The 23,996-nt window shown below is 40.4% G+C and overlaps 1 protein-coding gene across 17 annotated transcripts in view; it reads left to right on the forward strand.

Annotated features, from left to right (window-relative positions):
• The window catches only part of RLF (RLF zinc finger), a 51,924-nt gene extending 27,928 nt beyond the window's left edge, over positions 1 to 23,996 (forward strand). For 4 of the 17 annotated variants that reach the window (XM_087760756.1, XM_087760757.1, XM_087760761.1 and 1 more), the window contains 4 exons: positions 4,222 to 4,424; positions 9,563 to 9,699; positions 16,491 to 16,632; positions 19,109 to 23,996. In XM_087760756.1, coding sequence (XP_087616882.1) covers positions 4,222 to 4,424; positions 9,563 to 9,699; positions 16,491 to 16,632; positions 19,109 to 23,854 — 5,228 coding nt within the window. In that variant the 3' untranslated portion in view covers positions 23,855 to 23,996. Of the gene's footprint in view, positions 1 to 4,221; positions 4,425 to 5,123; positions 9,416 to 9,562; positions 9,700 to 11,120; positions 12,076 to 12,108; positions 14,588 to 14,813; positions 15,018 to 16,490; positions 16,633 to 19,108 lie in introns of those variants that run through there. The other 13 variants (XR_015705446.1, XR_015705449.1, XM_087760762.1 and 10 more) reach the window with 12 other exon arrangements.

Genomic DNA, 23,996 nt, shown 5'->3' on the forward strand with positions numbered 1-23,996 from the left:
TCGTTCGTGTGTACTTAATGTACTTCACTGCACTTCAGCACATTGTCCTGTTCCACAGGTACTTCCAGTGGAAAGGCTCTCCCAAGATGCTGTTTCTCTTGGACATTTCTCACAGTGACCGCGGAGTCTTTTCATGCGTTAGTGCCATCCGTGCTTTATAAAGGCTGTATTCACAATGCTGTGGTCTAACTTGAATTCATCTTATACTGCAAGTGTTTTGGGTGAGAGGGGAATCTCTTATCCTTACTTTTTGGTCCTGGGATAAGAGAGCCCTTTAGATATGTGTAGAATTTGAAACTGCACTGACCCTTCACTACTCTAAAGGGTTTGGAGGAGGGAAGGGTTGCAAGGTGTCTTGGCATTGATTTTTATAGCAAGCTGTTTTAGTCCTGAGATGCTTGGTAGAACACTGGGACAGAACAGAGAACAGCAGGAGGTCTAGGAAGAGGAGGAACACGAAAATATGTTCATGGATGTGTTTGGAAGTATAACAGATTTAGGACTGAGTACAAAATTAGGTTCTCTGAGGGAAAAACAACTGCTCTGAGGAATAGGGAGCAAAATGAGTTTTTGTTCCCTTTTCAGGGAGAGGGAGATTGTTTCAGGCAGGCTGCTGGAAAAGAATAGACACTTCAGAGAAAAACTAAGTGCTGGGATAGAAATAAATCACTAGTCAGATGTCTGACTTTTGCTCCTACATTTACATCTGCATGACCCAGGAGCTCAGTTTGTCATTTGCCTCCTTTGCAGAGTTCAGGAGATACCCGCTGGGGTGTGGAGGGGCGGCCCGGGGCACGGCGCAGACCTCACGCCCCTGGGGTAGAGGGGGTGCGCATGCGTACTGGTGGCTCCCAAAGTCTGCGGCACGTTGAGCCCCTCTTATCCACGCCAGCCGCGAGTCCACCTCCTGCATTTCGTTAGCAGGTTTCTGTCACCTGTGCTTAAAGAGAAACGTGTAACTGTTAACCTGAAACCATTGAATTTGTCTGGCTGACTGCAGGTACTCAAAACACTTCCCATGTCTTGACTCTGACATGTCAGTAAAACTTCATTTGAGCAATCGGTACGTGCATGTCTAGATGTGTAATAAGAAACAAGAGGAATCTAAATCATTCTTAGAGCAGGTAAATGGAATATCTTTTTTTTTCCCCCTAGTATTTCTTTTATTCTTGTCATGAACCTGAAAAAAATATTTTAATTATTCTGTGAGCCAAGAGCTGCAGAAACAGGGACTACAGAACTACTTTGAATGCTTGTGGGCACTAAAAACCATTACTGACATGCCCACGAACAGTGTACGCCTCACCTGGAGAGATGACTTGGTTCTGGTGTTGAGTAAGCAAGCCTTCTTAGAGTTCTTCCTTAGCAGGGATCTCGTGGCCGCCTTGTTGTGGTAGCAGTCTCTTACCTCAAATAGGATGGATATCAAAGCACTGTTGTTTTTCGTCGGTAAATTTTCAAGCAGTGTCATATACAGATGTAATTTTTAGGGAAGAGAGGAGGCTTGTTTCCTAGCAACTGTAGATCTTACTGCAGACTGTCTCTTGGTCAGCCAGCTTTTTTTACCTTTGCTGTTGCGGTTACTTTAATGTGAAGTGTCAGCTATGTCAAGAGTTTACTGCTCAGAGGTTTTTCCTGTGAAAAATGGAAACCAGTACCATAGACTTGAATCTTAAAATGACCTCTAATGGGCCCCTAAGCAAACTTCTGCAGAATGCTAGTAAGTCCCACTACAAGCATATAGTATGTACTTGGCCCCTGAAATGACTTTTCTGTTTAGGAGCATATTGTAAGCCTTCTGCCAGCTAGCATAGTGTCTGTTAGAACATGTTATTTTTCTGTTTGGACAATAATTTAAGTGCAGAAAGCATGAGAATTTACTTGTTTTGTATTACATACAATCCCCTCTTTCAGAAATTTATATATTATTGGTTTCTTAGCTACGCATCCCACATGGTAATAATAAGATACTAACAGTTAAAATATTTTTATTCAATGGCTCTTCCAGTAAGTTGTTATTCTAAAGCAAACTTTTTTTGACTAATCCAGAGTCTCTTGCAGGCTTTACAGGTAGCTGGTTGACTACAGCTGCTGCAGAACACTGGTTCTAATATATGTTTTATCAGAATGTCTTGGGCATTTCCAGAATTTCTTCTGCAAATGATCAGACAGTTTGTTCTTTGGTTGATATGTATTATTGCATACAGTATAAGAATGTATTGACTCCTCTTTCTTAATTCTCAAGGGTCTTTTGAAATATGTACAGATCTGGAGCCTAGTATCAAGCCTTTCTGTAGATGTTTATGTTAAGCTGGAAATAGCACCATAGCTGTCTTGAAGCATATTATTTCGTCAGCTAAGGCAAAGTATGTGCACTTTAGCAAAGCTTTTGATCCTGTCTCTCACAGTATCCCTCTGGATAAAATGTCCAGCGTACAGCTAGACAAGTCCATAATACGCTGGCTAAGCAATTAGCTGATGGGTCGGGCTCAAAGAGTTACAGTAAATGAGGTTACATCAGGCTGGCGGCCAGTCACCAGTGGGGTTCCCCAGGGCTCAATTTTAGGGCCAGTGCTCTTTAATGTTTTTATCAATTATCTGGGTGCAGGAGTCAAATGTACCTTAACTAAGTTTGCCAATGATGCTACATCACGAGGCGCTGTGGACTTCCTTGAGGGTAGAGAAGCCTTACAGAGGGACCTGGATAGACTAGAGAGCTGGGCAATCACCAACTGTATGAAATTTAACAAGAGCAAGTGCCGGATTCTCCACCTGGAATGGGGTAATCCTGGTTATGTGTACAAATTGGGGGACGAGAGCCTGTGGAAAGAGATCTGGGGGTTTGGGTTGATGGCAAGTTGAATATGAGCCAGCAGCATGCCCTGGCAGCCAAAGGGGCCAACCGTGTCCTGGGGTGCATCAAGCACAGCAGAGCGAGCTGGTCAAGGGAGGGGATTGTCCCACTCCACACTGCACTGCTGCAGCCCCACCTCGAGTGCTGTGTGGAGTTTTGGGCACCTCAATATAAGAAGGACATCAAACTACTAAAATGTGTCCGGAGGAGGGCAACCAAGATGGTGAAAGGCCTCGAGGGCAAGACTTACAAGGAGCAGCTGAGGTCACTTGGTTTGTTCAGCTGGGAGAAGAGAAGGCTGAGGGGTGCCCCCATTGCAGTCTGCAGCTTCTCGGTGGGAGGGGAGCTGCTGATCTCCTTTCTCTGGTGACCAGAAACAGGACACAAGGAAACGGGATGAAGCCGCATCAGGGGAAGTTCAGACTGGACATTAGGAAAAGGTTCTTCACTGAGAGGGCGGTTGGTCCCTGGAACAGGCTCCCCAGGGAAGTGGTCACAGCACCAAGCCTATCAGAGTTCAAGGAGCATCTGGACGACGCTTTTCATCATGCGGTTTAGTTTTAGGTAGTCCTGCGAGGAGCAGGAGTTGGGCTCAATGATCCTTATGAGTCCCTTCCAACTTGAGATATTCTGTGATTCTATGATAAGTACCTGGGAAGAGAATCAAACTAAATCTGTGAGGTTTTTAATCAGATTAAGTAAATTTTGCTAACTACTTAGAAAAATAATCTGAAGTTACATTTTTATTATTGAATTAGTTCATCAGGTCTCATAATGATTAGTTGTATTTGGTTGATCTAGAGCATAAGCCTAGCATGTCTTAAACACAATTCTTCCAAAGTACCACAAAGATAACATTTTCACCCTCAGCTTCATTTTGTGTATTTTGGCATTATGTGGGGTTTTAACAACTTGGGTGGAAAAATCTCCAGTTGAAAAGTATGTAATGCTTTGTTTGAAATATCTTTGATTCTTTGGAATATGAAACTATAATTAAAAGTTGAAGATTCTGAATCTCAGCTAAACTACTGGTATCGCGTTCAAAATACGATATGGTCTGATCCGTGTCCTTTAGCCACTGCTGTGGCATACTTCATTATTTCGTTAATGGATGCTATCTTTTAGTTGGGGGGGGTGTCTGTTTTCTATAGCCCAGCATTCTCTCCCTACACAGTTGATCTGAATTTGTCTGGGACAAAAATATTCCATTTATTGCTGTCACTTTTTATCACACCTAGAGTTTCCTAAGAACGCTGGCCATACTTACACAAGTTTGTAATAAAATGAAGTGTGAATGCAGTGAGACAATTTCAGTTGAGTGTCAGCTGTAAATTGGTGTATTCTCAAAGGCTTTTTTCTTTTCCTAGCTAATAAATTGATTACACGAGAAGGGCCTTCCTTTCTGCAGATGCGAATAAAACATTTGATGAAGTCAAACTGCATCCCACAAGCTACTTTCTTGTCAAAATTGTGTGCAGATTCTCCAGAAATTGCAAATGTTTCATCTTTTCGCCAAGCCTACATCACATGTGTGTGTTCTATGCTGCCTAATGAAGACTCCATTAAGGAGGTTAGTAATTCATAGTCCCTTTTTAATGTGTATATATATCAAGCATTTTAGAATTTATTTCTGCAATACTGAGAACTGAAGCTAAAGAGTGAAACTGTTGCAGCAGAGTTCCAAAAGAGAAGGATCTGTGTACTGGAGGCGTTGGGGATATATGGGTAACTTGCAATATGTTCTTTGATTGCATTGGCTACTAATGATGAATGGCATAGAAATCACATGAAATTGTGTTCAGTTTTTAGTTTCACTTAAGAGTTGTGAAGTGTAGCTGTATCTGGTTTACCTGGATACTCAGAAAAGTCTTTACTTGCCAGTCAAGTATAAAAGCTAGAACACAGATTGATGAATTCAAGCAAATTATGGTAATCACTTAATTAAACCTTTTATGGGGAAATGAAGCCACTAAGCATCAAAGCAGTATCTTAAAACAGTACGGTTTATTGACTTAACTGGGCCTGTAGCCAACACTGTGAAAAGTGTAAAGTCAGTGGTGGTACAGTGCCAGAAAGTTGACATAAATAATTGGCAATATGCGGATTTGCATGTAATGTTTCTTTACATGCTTGGTCACAGGTATTGTGTAGTTGGCACTCTTTACAGAATTGCTGAAAACTGAGACTTCTAAAACATTTTTATTTCCACCTTTGTTTTCAGAAGGTGAGAATTGTGTTATATCTTCATGTTACCTATCATCTTTCTCAGGTAGAAAGTTACCAGGTCTAATGACAAGTGGGGAAAAGAGATGGAAAAAAAGATGAAAGATGAAGAGCTCAAAGAATGGCAGCTGTTGGAGAACGAGAGGTGGCAATGACCAAAAACCCAGCGGGAGGAAGAGGGGATTAGCTGTAATCAAAGAAATAAGTGTTAAGTGAAATTTGAAGTTCGGAGTAGGATGGGGTAGATGGAGGAACAGGGCTTAGCTAAGAAAGTAAATGTTAGAAAAAGGGTGAATATCAGTGGAGATAGCTTGGGGAGGATTGGAGAGAAAGAATTTGTCTTGGAAGATGAGACAATGGATGGTTATCCCTTTCCTGGAACTGGAAGTGATTGGAATGGCTACGTCAGGCTTGGAAGTTAAATTACTGAGCTCCTAAAAGTTAAGGCTGGTGAACTACTTCTGTCTATAGGCAATAAGATACATACATACACACACATGTACATACATGTGTGTATGTATGGTTATAACTCTGTGTGTATACACTACATATAAAGTTGTCCCTTGCATTTCTGGTACCTTCTGGTACCTTGAATTGATCCTAAGGCACATGTAACAAATAACATGATTGAGTAATTATATGTTCACAAGAATCTCGTGCTGCTCTGAGAAACATAGTAACAGAACTGGGAATCGCTGTCTGGCTTACTGGTTCCAATGTTTGGCTTGAATTTGCCAATTTTATTGAACCAATTAAAATGCTAATTAAAGAGGTTCTACACAGTAGTTAACACTCTTTGCTGTTGCAAAAAGCAGGAAGCCCCAAATGTTCCATAGTCTAAGATGGCTTTCTCTGCAAGTAGCAATAAAACAGGGTTTTCAAATGCAACAACCAGTTAAAATTAAAGCCAGATTGATTGTTCCAGTCATAACTGGTCATCTCTGTAGAATGTCGGTGATTGTTTGCTAGGTTGCATTTGAGCTCCTTATAGCCATCTCTTATCATCAAAGTAGGGTTTTTTTAGTCTGGACTTTCTTTGGGAAAGACCATTCAAAAATCTGAGAGTAAAGCACTTGAAGGCTGAATTTAAGAAAATGCCCATTATCCCATTCATTAAAAATTCAACTGGGAAACTTAAGAACAGTCATCTTTCAGAGGTCGTCTGCAGACACTGCCTACAGAACAAGGAATTGTTCTTGGGTTGTATGCTTAAAAAAGCAAGAGGGAAAGACAATGAAGCTTGTTAAAATACTGGGGAAGGATAGTTATTTATCACGAGTTTGCTTGCAAAAATATTCTTAGTTACCGTGTTGTTCCCATTGTCAAGTTAAATCAAGTGTTCTCGTCCCTCTGTAATTTCCAATTTGATTGGAAGATTACGAGAACTTAACCTAAGTGTGCCTTGCCCTGCAAACTCCCTATGCTTAATGAAATACTTTTGATATAAAATATGTTCTTTCATTAAACTTTGAGGCAGCAGCTCCCAAATTCTTGCAGCTGTAGCAGCATTCTTTAATGTCAATAAGGTAACATGCTGCAAAAGAGTTGCCTGCATTTACAGACTCCAGTCTGTTGTCCCAACTCAGCTAGGGGGGACTTACAGTCTCTCAGCTGAAACTAAATTGCTTTTAGTTGGTTCACGGTATATCTCTAGCTCCTGAAAGGAGGATAAGTCGCCCTAGATAAGCAGGTTGGGTGCCCCCTTTTTTAAGAAGTATTAACATGATGTCCTACTAAAAAACTGGTAGAAGGTTTATGTTAGTGGTAGGAAATTTTTATGATGATGTAAGAAGTAAAATATCTTTGTAATGTCAAAACTTTTTCTTCAAACTAAAATGCCTTCGCAAAGGCAAGAGAAATCTTACATGGTTGTATGTTCCGTGGAATAACTTTGAGGAGTAAACTGACATCCTTCTTGTTAACGGAACGTGGGGAGGATGACAGCATTTTTCAACAATTCTGATTTAAAATATCTTAGTACTGTTCATTCTGTAGTCTCTGAACTTTCATTCAGCTCTTGGTCTTGTGTGGTTTCTAACAGAATAACAGAAGCACTTGTCAGCATTCCGGGCTTAATAAAGACACTTTCATAAGTGTCTGGTTTGTCACTTAAGTGACTGACTGGATATTGTTGGATGATTTCAAGCTGTGCATTTGGACTTTTTGTCTTAAATATTATTAAAAAAAAAAAAGGTCTGAAAAGAGATGGATCATTGACAAAGTTTGAAATAAACAGGACTTGAAAACAAATTGCCTTGCTGCTTACTCAGTAGTTAATGTCCTGAATATGAGTGAGTTTGGCCAAAAAAACCCCCAAATTTCTATGTGAGAAGGAGAGCGACTCCAGTGTGCTGTGTGCGTATGATATGCTGTGTTACACATCCGTACGCACTGTGCTTCGCTGCTCTAAGCACCACAGACGTGCCTGTTGCTGGAGCTGTGTTTGGGATGGTCCCGCTGGTCCAGCACAGAGCAGAAGTTCCAGGTCTCATTACAGCATGAGCCTGAGTGAGCAGTAACTGATGGCTATTAAAAATGTGGGGTTTACCATTCTGTAGCCTAAGAAACCCTAGTAAGTCGGTTTTAAGTTTGAAGGTTTTTTTAAAACAATGGTAGTGCTGTTCAGTGATTGTAACTTTAATGGAACTGGGAAACTGAGCATGGTCTCTGTCAGGTGTTGCCTGGCCAAGTAGATCATAGGCTGCCACGTCATCTTCAGATTTGTGGAGGAAGCATATCCCATGTTTACATGCACTGACAATTTTTGTTTTTCTGAAAACCAAGACCTGGAAGATCAGGCTTATATCAAACCATTGCAGGCATTGCATTGCATTGTTTAAGAATGTTTGCTGCGGTATTGAGGAGATGGCAATGTATAATTGTGGAAATTGTCAAAGACAAAAGTTTGAGTCACTTAGCTTTGTTTTCCTAATTTGCTTTATAAAGTGTTCTGATGGAAACTCTTACCTGTAAAGAATAGGAATAACTGAGCGGAGAGAGGTGGTAGAATAGTGTGAGAAGACTGGAGCTGCCCAGCTATCACACATGCATTAAACTAGACTTCCCACACAAGCTGAAAGCCTGTGTGCCTGTAAGTACCAAAGGCCGAGGAGAACATAGGAAAGGTACTGCTGTCAAAGGATGTTGGAGGGAGATGGTATGCAGCAGCATCCTTTTGTTTATCTGTAAGCTAGAAGAGCAGTGTTCTCTCCTGCGCAGTGATGAACACCTTCAGAACTCTTTCATGTGGCCATTGGTATGGGCTTGCTTTTCCATCTTCACCAACCTGATGGAGGTGGCACTTGATGTACAGATATTGTAAGTGCTTATTATCTTTGACATGCAAGGAGCAATAATGTCTGTCCCCTTCCTTAGCAAAGCATTGTCACTTAAATCGCTTCTTGAGGTTTCTCTCTTGCTAGAGGTGAATCAGTGACAAACAGCCCCCTCCCCCAAATAATCTGCTGTGTTTTACTCTTCAAATGCAAAACTGACACATCTGTAAGCACTTGCAGCTTGTGAATTCCTCTAAAAATGTCTGCTGCAAAAGGTCAGTCACTGATCTCAAGTTGAACACCAAAAGTCAGTGGACCCTAGAAAATGTTGACGTTGCTCAATGAACTCCAGTGTCAAGCCTGTGTGGAAAACTGGGGTAATAAACCTGCTTCTGCTCTTCCTGCTGAATGAGATGTCTGTGAAAATTAGTTTGGTCTATTTTTAACTTCCCTTTGTTCTTTCTATATCATAATTTTTCATGATTAACAAGAGGTTTGAATTGTTTATATTAACAACAGCTGATTAAAGTAGCTGTTGCTTGAGTACAGCCTATTCTGTGAAGTAGAATAGATCCAGTGGAAAAAATGCATTAAAAATAGTGTTGTCTTAATTGTAAAAGCACTTCATAATTATTGTTTGTGGTCTCAAATACTTGGCTTATAACCAAGCTAATATCCTGGTTTGATACACGGATAGGTACTACCTTTAACTGGTCTTTCCAGAACTTCCATGGGATTTGTCTCTCCTCTTCTCTACTTCTATTTTTAACACCATGCTTTGGAATGTGATCGTTCAGAATCAGCACTTACAGACAAAGAGGACAAGAGACTGGCTTTTTCACACTCTTGACCTTTTTGGACCTGGATTTTAATTTTCAAAAGGAAAACAGAGCTGCCTGCAAGTGCAGAGAAGGAATGGGAAGTTGTAGATAGACTGTTGCCTGTATGTAAGTATTTTGCTAAGCTGCCCAAAGTGGAAGATGGTCCCAAAGAAAACTAATGCTGGGAAGGGATCAGAACTGACATATGCGAACTTCTCCTCGTGCCATTCTGTAGCTGAAAGGTGTGGTATGAACTCTGGGTATTAGAGACAGTGTTTTGTTCATGTGTTTGTGAGACCATTCCCTTTGATACAGTAAACATGTATTTCTTTTGTAAACGTGCTGAGAATAAAGTGCCTTTTCTTTTAATTTTCTTTTTTTTCTTTAAGATTGCAAAGGTGGATTGCAAAGAAGTACTGGACATCATATGTAATCTGGAATCTGAGGGACAAGAAAACACTGCATTTATTCTTTGTACAACATACCTTACTCATCAACTTCAAACAGCAAATGTGTATTGCTCTTGGTAAGTAATAAGTATTACTGCTACTGCTAACTGTTCCTCACTGGCTTCAGTGCAAGAGTATTGAGCTAATATAGTATAAAAATATGTAGAGACAGTGGATATATCCTTAACTTTAGAAGTACATCGGACTGAAGTACTTTATAGCTAACTTGTGACACTGAGATGTTGGAGCGTGGCCAGAGCAGGGCAGCGAGGCTGGGGCAGGGGCTGGAGCCCAAGGCTGGGGAGGAGCGGCTGGGGGAGCTGGGGGGGCTCAGCCTGGAGAAGAGGAGGCTGAGGGGAGCCCTCATCGCTCTCTGCAACTGCCTGAAAGGAGGCTGGAGCCGGGGGGGTCGGTCTCTTCTCCCCAGGAACAAGCGATGGGATGAGAGGGAACGGCCTCAAGCTGCGCCAGGGCAGGTTTAGGTTGGATATTAGGAAAAACTTCTTCACCCAAAGGGCTGTCAGGCCCTGGCCCAGGCTGCCCAGGGCAGTGTAGTTGAGTCCCCATCCCTGGGGGTATTTAAAAGACGGGGAGATGTGGTGCTTAGGGCCATGGTTTAGTGGTGGCCTTGGCAGTGCTGGGTTAACGGTTGGACTTGATCTTACAGGTCTTTTCCAACCTAAATGATTCTATGATTCTGTATATAAATAAGGACTCATCTTGCTACAGTAATAGAGCAGTTAGACAAAAGTAATGTTTAAATCATTTAAAAATGAAACAGCACTCATACTGCTGGCACTAACAGTAATGCTTCAGCAAGATAGCAGCTCTGTAAGTAGTGCTGGATCAGTGCTGTCTGGCTTGATATTAAACCTCTAAGCTTTGTGATTCCACAAAGTATGTTGTAATTCAGTTTTTCCCTCTTGAATACTTAGACCCATGAGAGTTTGCTTTTTTTCCACTTCTTCCACAGAGATGTAAGTAGTAGGAATGTGCAGAGGCAACACCCTGAACTTTTTTTTCCTTCCCCCCAGAGAGCCTTTTTATATTTTTGTAGTTTCTTTAACTCTGAGAACTGTAGTACTATATCTTGGCCAAATTGTGGCTATAAAACTTCTTTGTCCTCTTAACTGGCTGGAGATACAAAACTTTTTGCATCTCTATTTCAGCAGTGGCAAACTGGTAGAGCCAAAGCAGGGAAGCTGTTTTCTGCCCCTTATGAAATGGGTTTGTAGTTTTGGCTTTCAAGGCATGGCCTAACGCGTAGTTTTCTCCTGTATAAACGCTGATCTGGATAAAACTTTACATTAGCAGGCATCTCAAGTATACCTTGGGATTTGGTCAGCTGTGGCATTGTTCATTTACTCACTCCACATTTTAAAGCCATTAAGAAAAGTTTTCCTAGCACTTAGGTGTCAGCAGGATGATTGATAGTTTAGCTTGGTCCAATCCTCTGTACAAAAAGGCAAGAAGTATTTACATATTGCTTCTGTTTCAGGCCAGAAATGTCTTTTTGAGCAAAAGCATACCTTGTAGAGAGAAATGAACTTGTGGAAGGCTCAAGAGGGGAGAGTCCACCACACTTGGAAGTTATAGAGGATGGCTGGTTTTTTTACTACCGAAATGTGTCATTAGAGATTAGATCAGAGCCATGTCCAAAGAGATAGGAGGCTGAAGTCCATCCCATGATCTCTTTTTAAAGAAAAAACAAAAGAAAGAAAAATCCCCCAAACAACAACTAACATTCTTTCAGAGTGAAGTAAATGATTTGCTGTTGTCCAAGGAGGCTTGTTAAGCAGTTCTGTCTGAAACCTATGTCCCTGGAGCGCAAATGAAGAGAGTTGGACTTCAGGTGTAGCTGAGACTTTTAAACTATTGGGACTGGAGAACAGCCTTCAGTGATGTAGCATTTATTGTTACAGAATAATCTCTCTTTTCTGACAACAACTGTGGGTAGATTTTTTTGCTTGCAATACAAAGTCTGAACTGAAACTAGTTAGGATTTGAATAAAATTTTCAGGTCATGTAACTGTCTAACCTACATTTTTCTCCTGAGTAATGAGTCAGGAGAGATCAATTAGAGCTGTAGATTTCTCATCTCCATGCCAGTGTGGCCCAAAACATGGTCCAACTGTAACACGAGCAGGTACTTCCACATCAGCTCTAAAATTGGCTAGCCTAGGTGACGAGCAGTGAAGGCTTGAGGATACAAATGTTAGCACAGTCTAGCTACACAAGTATGTTCCTACTTACAGAAGGCGTTAGCAGGTTTGTGTCACTCATGCTGAAGTCATGTCACTGTCTACACTGTTGTTAGTCGTTCAAATGAAAGGTGCTGGTTCAAACTGTGCTGCTATGTCCATGCATGCCACAGTTGCCTCCTCTGCTGCTGCCTTCCTCCAGGAATGAGACAGGAGAATGAAGCCTTCTGTCTAACCCTGAAATTGTATAGGTGTTATAAGTCCAAATTCTAATACTGTACATAGAATTCCTGGTACAGCAGAATTGCACACAACCGATGTGGTCTGTACCCACTGAAGAGCAAAGCCTCCAGGACGCTGGAGCGCAGATTGAAGAAGTTGACCTTCTGATGGAAGTGACCTTCTGATGGGCTTGTGAAACTGGTGTAATACTTCTTGACCATCATATTACTTTCTCACTTTGAGGCAGTACCCCTAAGTCTGTTTCAAAGGTACTGTTGCTGGAAAATAAGGATTCCTTGCTGGTCTAATGGTGAACTGCTGTTTGATGGAGTGGCCTCTTTTTATTGACCTCCACCTACTTTCCTTGTGGCAGATGCAGATCTAGTGATTATTTAGCCACAAGGTAGATGAAGTCAAGTGGCTGATATGACATAACACTTTTAATTTGGAGGATTACTTTTGTCAGATCAGCCAACTTTACTGATGAGGTGCGAGATTACGCATTACAGATGTAATGGATATTATGGCTCACAAAAAGGAGGAGGCCTCTGCTCCGTACAAACCGTGGTGATCACTGAAATCATTGCAGAGCTGATTTGAATCAGTATCCTGGAAAAGAGAGAAGGTAATGTTGCTTTCTCTGCATTAGTAAATTGAGCTCAGTCAAAAGCGTGACAAATGCCAGAGCTGGCTGGAAGGACAGGAAATGTTAAGATGGACTCGCTGCAAGATGCATATTTAGCCTAATCCTACAGCTAAAACTAATGTGGAGGAATCAGATGCTAGAGGTTGCTTGCTAGCCTTTGTATAGGCTTCAGTACAGCATAAATATACACTTAAAATACTTAGTTAAATTGAATACATAAACTGAGACATGCTCCTTTCTGTGACCAACTGCTGGTTTTAAGGGGCAGCAATTGCTTAATTCACTTCAGAGAAGGTCCTGTCTGGTTCAAAAAGACAGGATTGTAGTTGAAAGGTTATTTTACTGTGATGCTTGATCTATGGATGACTTGGACTCCACTTACAGTTTTTCTAGCAATGTCATTAGCACCTTTTGGATTTTGATTGTTGTTAATAAAATGTAAATTTTTGTTGTGTGTATTTAATCATAAGCCTGCATAATGGTGTTTCAAGCCAATAAATGATTTAAGGTTTAATCAGTTTTCATAGTGTACTTCTGGTGCATTATGTAATTGATAGACCAGAACTCAGTGGTGACTAAAACATTTACTAAAGACCTTTGAGAGGAGAGCAGGGAGTAAGAAGAGCAGAGGCCCTCTGGTACAGTGTTGTTGCAGGTGAGCTTCCCTTTGTGCTGTTATGGATTCGGTTCAACAGGCAAGCCCTAGCACATGTACTTGGAAATGTTCCACTCATCTGTAGGATCCTTAAATAAAATAGTTTCCTACAGACTTTTCTGGATCACATCCTTCTTGATTTGTAGAGTAGCAGTACGTTGATGAAATGTTTTCTGCTAGCCTCTGGCTGACCTCTAGCACACTGTAAGCAAGCGGTGTTATCCAGTGCAATCCTGCTTGCTGCCAGCCACCCATTCCCGTTATTCTCCTCCATATCTTGCTTTATGCAGTGTCAGAGTGAACCAGCGTAAGTGATCCAGATTGAAAGTATTCTGGTTGAGACAAAGGAAAAGACCTGTTGACAGCTGTGAACAGCAGATGCAAGTGAGGATGCTTTTGAGACTCCATTAGTGTGGATGAGTTGTACATAATGGATGAAGATGGAGCTTTGGTGCCATACTCATACTTGAGCCAGTCCTAACAATTTCCTGCTGCCAAAAAGCAGAAGATAAATTCTTGCCATATTGTGGTGGTAGCTGCACAGCTCTGCCTCGTCTGTTGTTCGGGCTCCAGGCCCGTCTGACCCATAGTGAGCACATTCATCTAACCCAGCCAGAACTGTGTATAGCTTTCTAAAGATTAATGCTTGATTAGGTTATCATGTGGTCAGACAAGTACCGGTGAAGAAGTGCAACACTGGTGCTTCTGGAAGTTGTAAGCTGTTAAATCTGTTTGGCTGTAACATCGCGCTCAGTCTAGAAAGGGAAAATCTACCTCCCTTCCCTCCCGTCTTCGCTGCTCTAGCATCTGCCTGATGGCACGGTGCTAACTCCAGCCCAGCACAAACCTCGCAGTATTCTTGCATATCTGGAGGGGTTAAGCTGTTTCATTCGCTGAGCACAACTCATCCTGTGCCTCCAAGAGAAGATTAGTAAACCATATATGTATGTGCATTAGCGCTGTTGTGTGAAGCTTCGTTTTGGAGCTGAAGATGAAAGCAAACTCTAGGTTTCTCTATATTATTCCTTACAACATTGGAAGATTTTGCAATGATTGTTGCTGATAATCATAAAATAATGTGTAATGCAACTTTTAAGACTGGAGGCATCTGCCATGTATGGAACTCTATCTAAGAAGTAGTGCTGCTCTGGGCAGTAGTTCTGAGCTAGCTGATTGCCTTGGTCTCCAAGGAGTCAGGCAATTCATCAATCCATAAAATAATGTAATCTTTAGCACTAACACAAGTGGCATTAACGACGAACTGTAGCTAAGGATAACTTCAAAAAACTTCTCTCCAGTCTGATATGCTAGTAAGAGTCTCCTCCCCCCCCCCCCCCCCCCCAAGTATTACTAGATACCTGTCTGTCTGAAGTTCTTTGTTCTCTGCACTGCCTCACATCAATTTTGAAACAGAAAATTGCCCAGATACTGAGAGTTGTCCTTTCTTGCCTTTCCGTATGTGCGAAGATTATCTGAGGAACGTTTCGACGTCACCATCCTTGAGGACCCCTTCCAACAACGTATTTTAGCTCTGCAGAAAGAAGGGGTGGGATGAGAAAGAGAACGAGACAAACACTGAAAACTTTGCCCTGCCAAAAACTCTTAGGAATACGGGAGTATCCAGAGTGAAGCCCTTCTCTCACTATTCTTCCAGCTCCCAACTATGTAAATGTACTGAATAGATATAAAAAATACTGATGTCTTGATAAACTATTTTTCAAGTTTGTTTTGTTTCTGTTGTGGTGATGCTAAGTTAAATTTTTTTTGTAATACTTTTTTTAATATATATATATTCTGTGCCTTCCTTGTGTAAGCTTCCCTTCATACAGTTCTTCCATGTTAGTCATCCAGCTGTTAAATTAAATTTTACATTTTGTCAGCGTCTTGGGGCTAAAGGACAGCTGATATTTTGGGTGTCTACCTTTTTGTTTTTTTCTTCTCTAGTTCTGTTTTAGGATTTAAAGTTAAAACACCTTGAATCATATTGCTTGTATGTTAGTTTCTTGCAGGCCTATCTAGCTTCTCAGCTGTCTCTTCCTGGCTATGAAAGGCTGTTAATTGCATTTCTAGGCCTTTAAACAACACAAACAACCCCAAACAAACAAAACCCCCCAAAAAAAAACTGTTAACAGTAAATATTGTCCCTTTTTGTACAATAAACGTACCCCAGGTCAGATCCATAACAAAGCCTCGTTCCCTTTCACTTGGCTTAGGGTTCAAGAGTAGGATTGCAATAATTCAAAGGAAAAACCTTGCCAATATTCAGTGTAAGGTTTGCCTAGGTGTGTTTTTGTGATATTTTTGGTCCAAGAGGCTATGACTGACCTTGCATCTAGAAACCTATAATTTGATGCACAGAGTGGTTAACTTGGTGACGGTGAGGTTTGCTCTACGAAAGGAACAGAAGAAAAACTTTTTTCAAGTGATATAAAAGATACAGATCCTATCACCCTGCTGCTTTTCCGTTTCCGTGGCACTCATTGTGATGGCAAAGCAACACAAAGTGACAGATTGCATCATTCGATGGCTGTGCTGCCTTGGTTATAAGAAATTGCTTAACAGAACGGCTCTGCTCAAATGGTAGGAGCAGTAAAGCCGATAACTGCTCAGCCAGTAGGCAAAGCCCTCAGCTTACCCATCCCTTATGGAGCGCTTTACAAAATGTGTTTGTCCTATTGGAGGTCTCTTTGAAAGCGCTGAGTGGCAGTTACATCATTTGAATGCAGGTGTCAACATCTAAGCTCCTTGCCTAGCGTGAGAGAAGCGGCTACTTTATGATTCGTCTCGCCGATTTTAAATTTCTCTGTGAAAAGTTAAGGCTCTGCAAGTGTGTGGCGGGGTTTTCTTGTCTAGGAAGGAAGTCTGTGCAGCTATAGATGCCTGCATTAAGCGAGATGAATCCCATTGCCGGTGTCTTTCCCATGAAATAACAGGAGATATACTGTGGTTTGATCTGACGCTTGTTTAAGAGTAAGGCACAGTAACAGTTCTCTTCAGCATCTCTGGGAGATGGAGACATGATTGAAGTGTGCTGTTTTTTAATAACAAGTTGTTGTGGCATCAACTCTGAACAAAAGTGTGTAGACTCTGGACAAATTGTGTATATCTGTGGTGTTCTCATGTTCTGCTTTCAACTCTTTGCAGGGAACTGACGCTTTTCTGGAGCAAACTGCAGAGAAGAATAGATCCTTCTTTAGATTCCTTTTTGGAGAGATGTCGTCAGTTTGGCATCATTGCCAAGACACTACAGCATTTATTTTTCTTGATAAGAGTCATACAATCTGAAGTAAGTAAGCTGCAGTCCCGAGTGTTTGGACACAGACAGAACTGTTCATATGAATTTATTGTTTTCTTAATAATTCTACTGAACTGATATGAAACATAGCTTATTTCATTAATCATACTTTCTGATAAAGTGCCTAATAACTTACTAATAAAAATCTCTGAAAAATCCCTGCCATTGTAGTTTTGTGTCAGCTTGACACATTGAAGTGACCTTCAGTCAGTGTGGAATGGTTTGTTTGTTACTCTGAAAATACACTATGACAGTGTTTTGCAAACAAAGCATAGCTGTGTTTTGATCTGATGCCTGTTGAGAAGTGAGGCACAGCAACAGTTTTCTGCAGCATCTCTAAGAGATGGAGACTTAGCTGAAATGTCTCATATTTTTCCATTCTGAGAAAATGCCTTTTCCTGAAAATGTGTGATACAATCACATCTGGCCTTCTACCTTCTATTCTGATGCCTATCTTTAGAAAGTTGCAGAAAGGTTCAGGAGATGCTTAACAGCAATTTTTGTAAACACATAATCTCTGAGGAGTAATGGCAAGACTTTAATTGATCCATCTACCCGGGGGCAAATACAGCATGCTCTTCATAAGCAGAGCAGAAGGGCTATAGCTGTGGTTGGTCTGGGTGGTTGCTCAGTAGGGTGTTTCTGTCTTCCTTTGGTGGCTACGCTGACTCTTGGAATTGGTTAGGCTGAAATTCCCTGTGTCTACATGAGAGTACATTTGTAGAGGGCAACTATGAATGAAGATGAATCAGGCACACTTTAATGGAGGAAAAATAAGCTAGCTGATAACAGGATTTTACCTGTTTTACTAACAGTATTACATGGATCATGGACGTTAAATTAGATATGGGATTTTCCCTTAGGAATGTCACCGTTTCCAAAAGATTTCATGTATTTCTTCCTGAAAACCAGCATAGTTTTGTACATGTAGAGTAGAATTTGCCACGTGAACTTCGTTTTTATGAGTGTTTCAATTTACCCTCCCAAATTTGTTCATCTTTTTGCATTCTTACATGGACATGAGTTAATTCAGAGTTAAGGCATTAAATGGATTATGGATAAAACACAACGTTCCTTTTTTCAGTTAAGTTTCTCTCCAGCTTCAGATTTGTTTGCCTGGGAATCTCTTTTGCTGACTAGAGATAATCCTGTGAACCAAATGAGTTATCAAGTGTGATTTGATAAGAGAAGATCAGGTATCAGAGTCAAAGTAGAGATCAGAAAGGTTACGTGATTGTCCTTTTGACAGATCTTAGAGGAGATCCGGAACTCTAATTTGGCAAAGCTGAATTCCGGTAGCAATTGCACAGAGGAACGATTGCTCCTAGTTTCTCTAAAGCTGGCCTATTTCTACTTTTAAAACATGCGTGAATGTGCCCTTTATATATAAAGCATAATACATTGTTAACTTTATACCAGTTCTTTCTGTGTTTCCTGCTAAACCATATTAAAATTTCTTGTCCTGGGGAAATTGCTTTTTTTATTGCTCTCTAGCAAATTAACACTGTTACTGAGTTAAAGAAGTATTGCATGACTTCAATAGATGGTGCACAGTGAGTATAAGAGCTTGCTAATTCTTTTAACTTATTCTTAGTTCTTTTGGATCTTTACCATCTGAGCTGGTGTGGATGTGGTTGTTAGCCACGTGTCATCTCTCTACACTATTCATAAATATCTTGACTGTTACTTATCTTCACTAATAAGGACTAAATAGTTACTTCATGCATTCAGATACTTTATGCTGAAAAGTATGCTTTTGGAACAAGGTAACTTTCAATGTTGTCCATGTAGAATTTGGAATATATTATTTTTTTTAAATCAGCATGTGAATAATGTTTGTAGGTATCTTCCTGAAACTATTGAGCAGCACCTCAAAGTTGCATGAACTCCTCAGAAAATGTTTGGAAGGGCAATGCCAGTTATCTTGATCAGGAATCATTCCTGCTACTCTGCTGCTTACGCTGTTGAAGGTTATTTTGTTTCAGGGTGTGAATGTACATTAATTTCCTTATTACACAGTACCCCATGTTCTGCATTAATATTCTGTGTGGATGCTGCGGGAGGAATGTATCTGGAAGATTTAGACAATTCTCTTTTGGACATCTGAGTTATGATTGAGAGTCACTCCATGAAGAGAGAGAGGAGTTAGAAAGATGTTTTGCCCCATCTAATGCCTAAACTAGTTCGTGTGGCTCCTCCACAGAGTGCACTAAATGTGAAGTGGCTCCCCTCGCTTGAAAAGTAGAAAAGGTTCCTTAGATAAACTAAATTATAACTTTTTAGAGTATGCTCAGTGACTCGGGCACTTAACACTCAGAAGCCTGAATACATTCTGAATGGGCTGTAGTCTATTGGATGCTCTCGTTGCATGTTTTTTTCATAGAACAGTTCTAGAGAGAATGTACTTACCAAAGAAAAGTAACATTTGTTTTGTGGCTGTTTGTTGTTTGTTTGTTCTTTTAAACAGGCAGAAGAAGCAGGACTTGCTGTGTCTGTTTTGTTATGTGTGAGAGCCCTTCAGATCAGATCAAACGGAAGCGATGAAATGAAGACATCAGTATGTAAAACAATTGCATGCCTTTTACCAGAAGACCTTGAAGTTAGAAGAGCTTGTCAGCTCACAGAATTTTTACTTGAGCCAACTTTGAGTGGATTTAATGTGTTGGAAGAGCTCTATATGCAACCAGATCAAAAATTTGATGAAGAAAATGCACTGGTTCCAAATTCACTCCGTTGTGAGCTGCTGTTAGCTTTAAAAGCATATTGGCCATTTGATCCCGAATTTTGGGACTGGAAGACTTTAAAGCGGCATTGCCTTAAACTGTTAGGGAAAGTAGCTTCTGATTCCGAGGATGATGCAAGTTGTAATATGTCAATCAATGAAACCGACATGTTAGAAACCTTCTTTAGTGACTATGATGAGACAAAAGAACATAAATATTATGATGGAAAAGACACAATGAACCACCGTAAAGAAAAAGCAAGAATAAAAAAACCAATTGGTTCTTCAGAAAGATACCAGAGATGGCTTCAATACAAGTTTTTTTGTGTGCTCTGCAAAAGGGAGTGTATAGAGGCTAGAATACTGCATCATTCTAAGATGCATATGGAAGATGGTGTTTATACGTGTCCGGTGTGTACAAAAAAGTTCAAAAGAAAGGAATTTTTTGTACCGCATGTAATGGAACATGTTAAAATGCCACCTAGTAGAACACACAGACCTAAAAAGAAAATAATACTGAAAAAAGAGAGATCACCACAAAAGACAACAGCTTCCAGCAGCCCGCCCCCAGCATTTCAGGAAAAGTCACATCAGCCACAGCTGCCCGAAAATTTTGAAAATGACGCACATGAATATGTCACGTTTAGCCAACTGGAAAATTGCCAGCTACAAGACAGAGACATCTATCCATGTCCCGGAACGGATTGTTCTAGAGTATTTAAACAATTTAAATACTTAAGTGTACATCTGAAAGCTGAACATCAGAACAACGATGAGAATGCAAAACACTACTTGGATATGAAAAACAGGAGAGAGAAGTGTGCTTTCTGTCGCCGACACTTCATGACGTCCTTTCATTTGCGGGAGCACGAACGTGTGCACTGTGGACCTCAACCGTATATGTGTGTCTCAATGGATTGTTATGCTAGATTTGGGTCAGTTAATGAGCTTCTCAATCACAAACAAACACATGATGACCTTCGTTATAAATGTGAGCTGAATGGCTGTAATATTGTTTTCAGTGACTTAGGGCAGCTTTACCATCACGAGGCACAGCACTTCAGAGATGCATCATACACCTGCAACTACTTTGGTTGCAAAAAGTTTTATTATTCAAAAACTGAATTTCAGAATCATCTTGCAGCACATAATATTGAAGTGTCGAATGGGGAAGTGAAGCAAACACTAAAACTTGAAGAGTCAGTTTCAAAAGACAAATGCAGTTATCTTCCAGAGTCTCAGCTGCTTGAACAATCTGAAAATTCCAGTCTGAATGATAACTTGGATCCCTCAGGCTCTCAGGAAATTCCACAGATTAAGGAAGAAGCTCTCTCTGACAGTGAAGATCTAGACAGTGAAAGTAATTGCAGTCTTCCTTGTGGGGACCACAGCACAGATGCTGCAGTAAACCGAGGCCAGGTGTCTCCTCTACTGATTGAAACAATGGCTCACAATCAATCAGTTCCAGGTTTTCTCATGTCCCAGGAAGGAGTCTTCCATCCAGCAGATGTGAAGCAACAGTGTTCCAATGTGGCGGTTTGCTTTGATGAAAAAAAACTTTCCTGTGGTTTTGAAGGCTGCTGTTCCACACACAAAAATTCCAGAAGTATGCAAAAACACCTTCGCAGGGCTCATCCATATAACTTTAAAGGTAAAAAAAATATGGAGATGAAACCTAAAGACTTTCTCAATCTGTTAAGTGATGCTCAGGACAGTAAATCCCCTACAGACATTAATACAGAGTTAGGTCATAATTCAGATACAAATGCTGACTCTCCAGAAAGCTTGTATTGTACTATAGATGCTAAAGGAAGCAATGGCCTGAAGGAAGAAGCTTGTCCTTCTTCCCCAGAAACATCTTTTTATGACAGTTCCAAAGAATCAAATATTGAAGATAACATGTTGGAACTAATGTTAGGCTTGAAACATCTAAGCTTAAAAAATTCTAACATTCAGAATTCTTCAAGACACAAGCCTTTTTTGGGCTCTTTACAGTCCTGTTCATCTAGGGATGCCAAGTGCCCTGAGTCAGTAGATGAAACTACCTCAAAATTTCAGCTTCAGGAGCAACAAGATAATTTACCCAGCCAGTACCTTACTCAACTGGCAGCTAAACCATTTTTCTGTGAATGTCAAGGATGTACGTGTGAGTTTGTGACCAGAGAAGCTCTCTTAATGCATTATGTCAAAAAGCATAACTATTCAAAGGAAATGGTTCTTCAGTTAAATATGTTCCAGCATCGGTACTCACCATTTAAGTGTCATATTTGCCAAAGATCATTTACAAGAAAAACACACCTTCGAATTCACTATAGAAACAAACATCAAATTGGCTGCGAGAGGGTAGCTCACAAGGTATGTTCTAATGAAAAATTTGATCACGTAGGTTTATGTACAGATAACATGCATAAAAACAGCACTGTTCCAACACCTGTCTGTGCAACCAAGGTTGAGTTCGTTGAACATTCAGACCACTCTGAACAGTTGTGTCATCCTAAAAAGGAAGACTGTAGTTCCGAGACGGATTTGGAGTCCAGTGAAGAGACAGACAATAACGTAACAAGAAAAACATCTAACATAGCTTCTCTGGACAGTCATAGGGAAGAACTGGAAGCAAGGCAGGGAAGAGGAAGCAAAAGAACAGTTGCTAAAGGAAACTTATGTTACATATTGCATAAGTACCACAAACCATTTCATTGTATACATAAAAGTTGCAACTCGGCATTTACCAACCAGAAAGGTTTGATTCGCCATTATAGAACCGTTCACCAGTATAATAAGGAACAGCTCTGCTTAGAAAAAGACAAAGCAAGAACAAAAAGGGAACTTGTCAAATGTAAAAAAATATTTGCATGCAAACACAAAGACTGTGGTAAGCGTTTTTTATGTTCTAAAGCTCTTGCTAAGCATTGTAGTGACTTCCACAATGAACACTTAGAGGATCAAAAACTGCTTTCTGAAGCTGAATCTGCAAGATTTGCTTGTAACCAACCCCACTGCCCTGCTGTATTTTATACCTTTAATAAGCTTAAACAGCACCTAATAGAAGAACATGCCAATGAAGAAAAATTAAACAAAGATTTTGAAATCCATTGTGACCTTAATGGCTGTAATCGAATTTTCACAAATTACAGTCACTACTCTCAACATGTATATTTCCGACATAGTGAATATTATGATAGTCTCTTTGGAAATCAGAAAGAGGAGGAAGATAATCAAGATAAAGATAAAAATGAACAAAGTTATTTGAAGGACAGTTTTGACATAAGCAAGCAGAATGGGAAGCAGTTAAAAGAAAAATCTAAAAGAATTAGCAGAAGTAGAGAAAAGCATTTGATGAATTTCAAAACAAAAGAGGAAGCCCTACAAATGTGTGAAGAGAAGTCTAACCAGACCCAGTACCCTTGCATGGTTCAGGGATGTTTGTCTGTTGTCAAATTGGAAAGCAGTATCGTGAGGCACTATAAGCGCACCCATCAGATGACCAATATGTATATAGAGCAACGGATTCAGAAACTTGTTGTTTGTGTTAAATGCGGCATCATGATTGAAAAGCAGTCCTGCTCTGAAACAGCTTTAGACTTGGATAAAAAAGGTGTCAAAGTTAAAGAGGACAAATCAGCTAATCCTGAGTACGTGCAGGAAAGCGAAAAACCTCTTGTTGCAAATACTGACTGTGAGCGTCAAGATGTAAGCAATGAAGACCAAAAAAGATGTCCGTCGAGTAGTGTGAGTTTTGATGCGAGTGCCTTTATGTATTCAGGCACTTTAAAATACAACCACAGTTCAAAGAACACCTCTTTTGAAGAGCATAACATCAGGGAGACAGTTACGTGTAAAACTGAAGATTTTTCTGAAAATAGCGAAAGAGAGAATAGCTCTTATTTCTCCAGTTTACAATTAGAGTTGCCAAGAGAGAAGGACCCAGAAGGATGTCAACATAGCGCAGTTAATCAAAATGCAAAAAGAAATGTACTTTGTGCTACAAAAGACAAATTTCAGAAGCCTCCAGTGTCCAAACCATTTGATTTAAAGACGTATAAACCAATGGGATTTGAGTCTTCATTTTTAAAATTTATTCAGGAAAGTGAGGGAAAAGAGGACGACGATGATGATGATTTCGATGAGGTGGTAGAATGGGAGTCTCCTGAGCAGTTGCCGGCAGATAAAACCTTGCAAAAAGAGGGAGACGGTCAAGGGGATACACCAGTAAACAACTTTGTAAATGACAAAAATGTAGTCATAACCCAAAATAATCATGGGCAGCTATCAGAAATCCAGCCCTTGTTGTCAGAATCGTCATCTGCCCCTTCTTTAGAAAATTTGAGGGCGATCTTGGACAAGGCACTAACGGACTGTGGAGACCTTGCCTTAAAACAGCTTCATTACTTAAGACCAGTAGTTGTTCTTGAAAGATCCAAGTTTTCCACACCCCTCATAGACTTATTTCCAACAAAAAAGACAGATGAGCTTTGTGTAGGAAGTACGTAAGTAGTTTTGCTTAGAGCAGATTGCCTCCACTACTGCTATATGGGGAGAACTTCAAATTAGAACAGTAATTGTTACAGTACACACTGTTTAGGTTAGCTTAGACTGTTTAATTCCATGAATGTATAATATCTGTCAAAAGTAT

Source organism: Nipponia nippon, unplaced genomic scaffold (assembly GCF_047370975.1).
Source record: "Nipponia nippon isolate SJK-2023a ecotype South Korea unplaced genomic scaffold, ASM4737097v1 scaffold_23, whole genome shotgun sequence".
NCBI lineage: Eukaryota > Metazoa > Chordata > Aves > Pelecaniformes > Threskiornithidae > Nipponia > Nipponia nippon.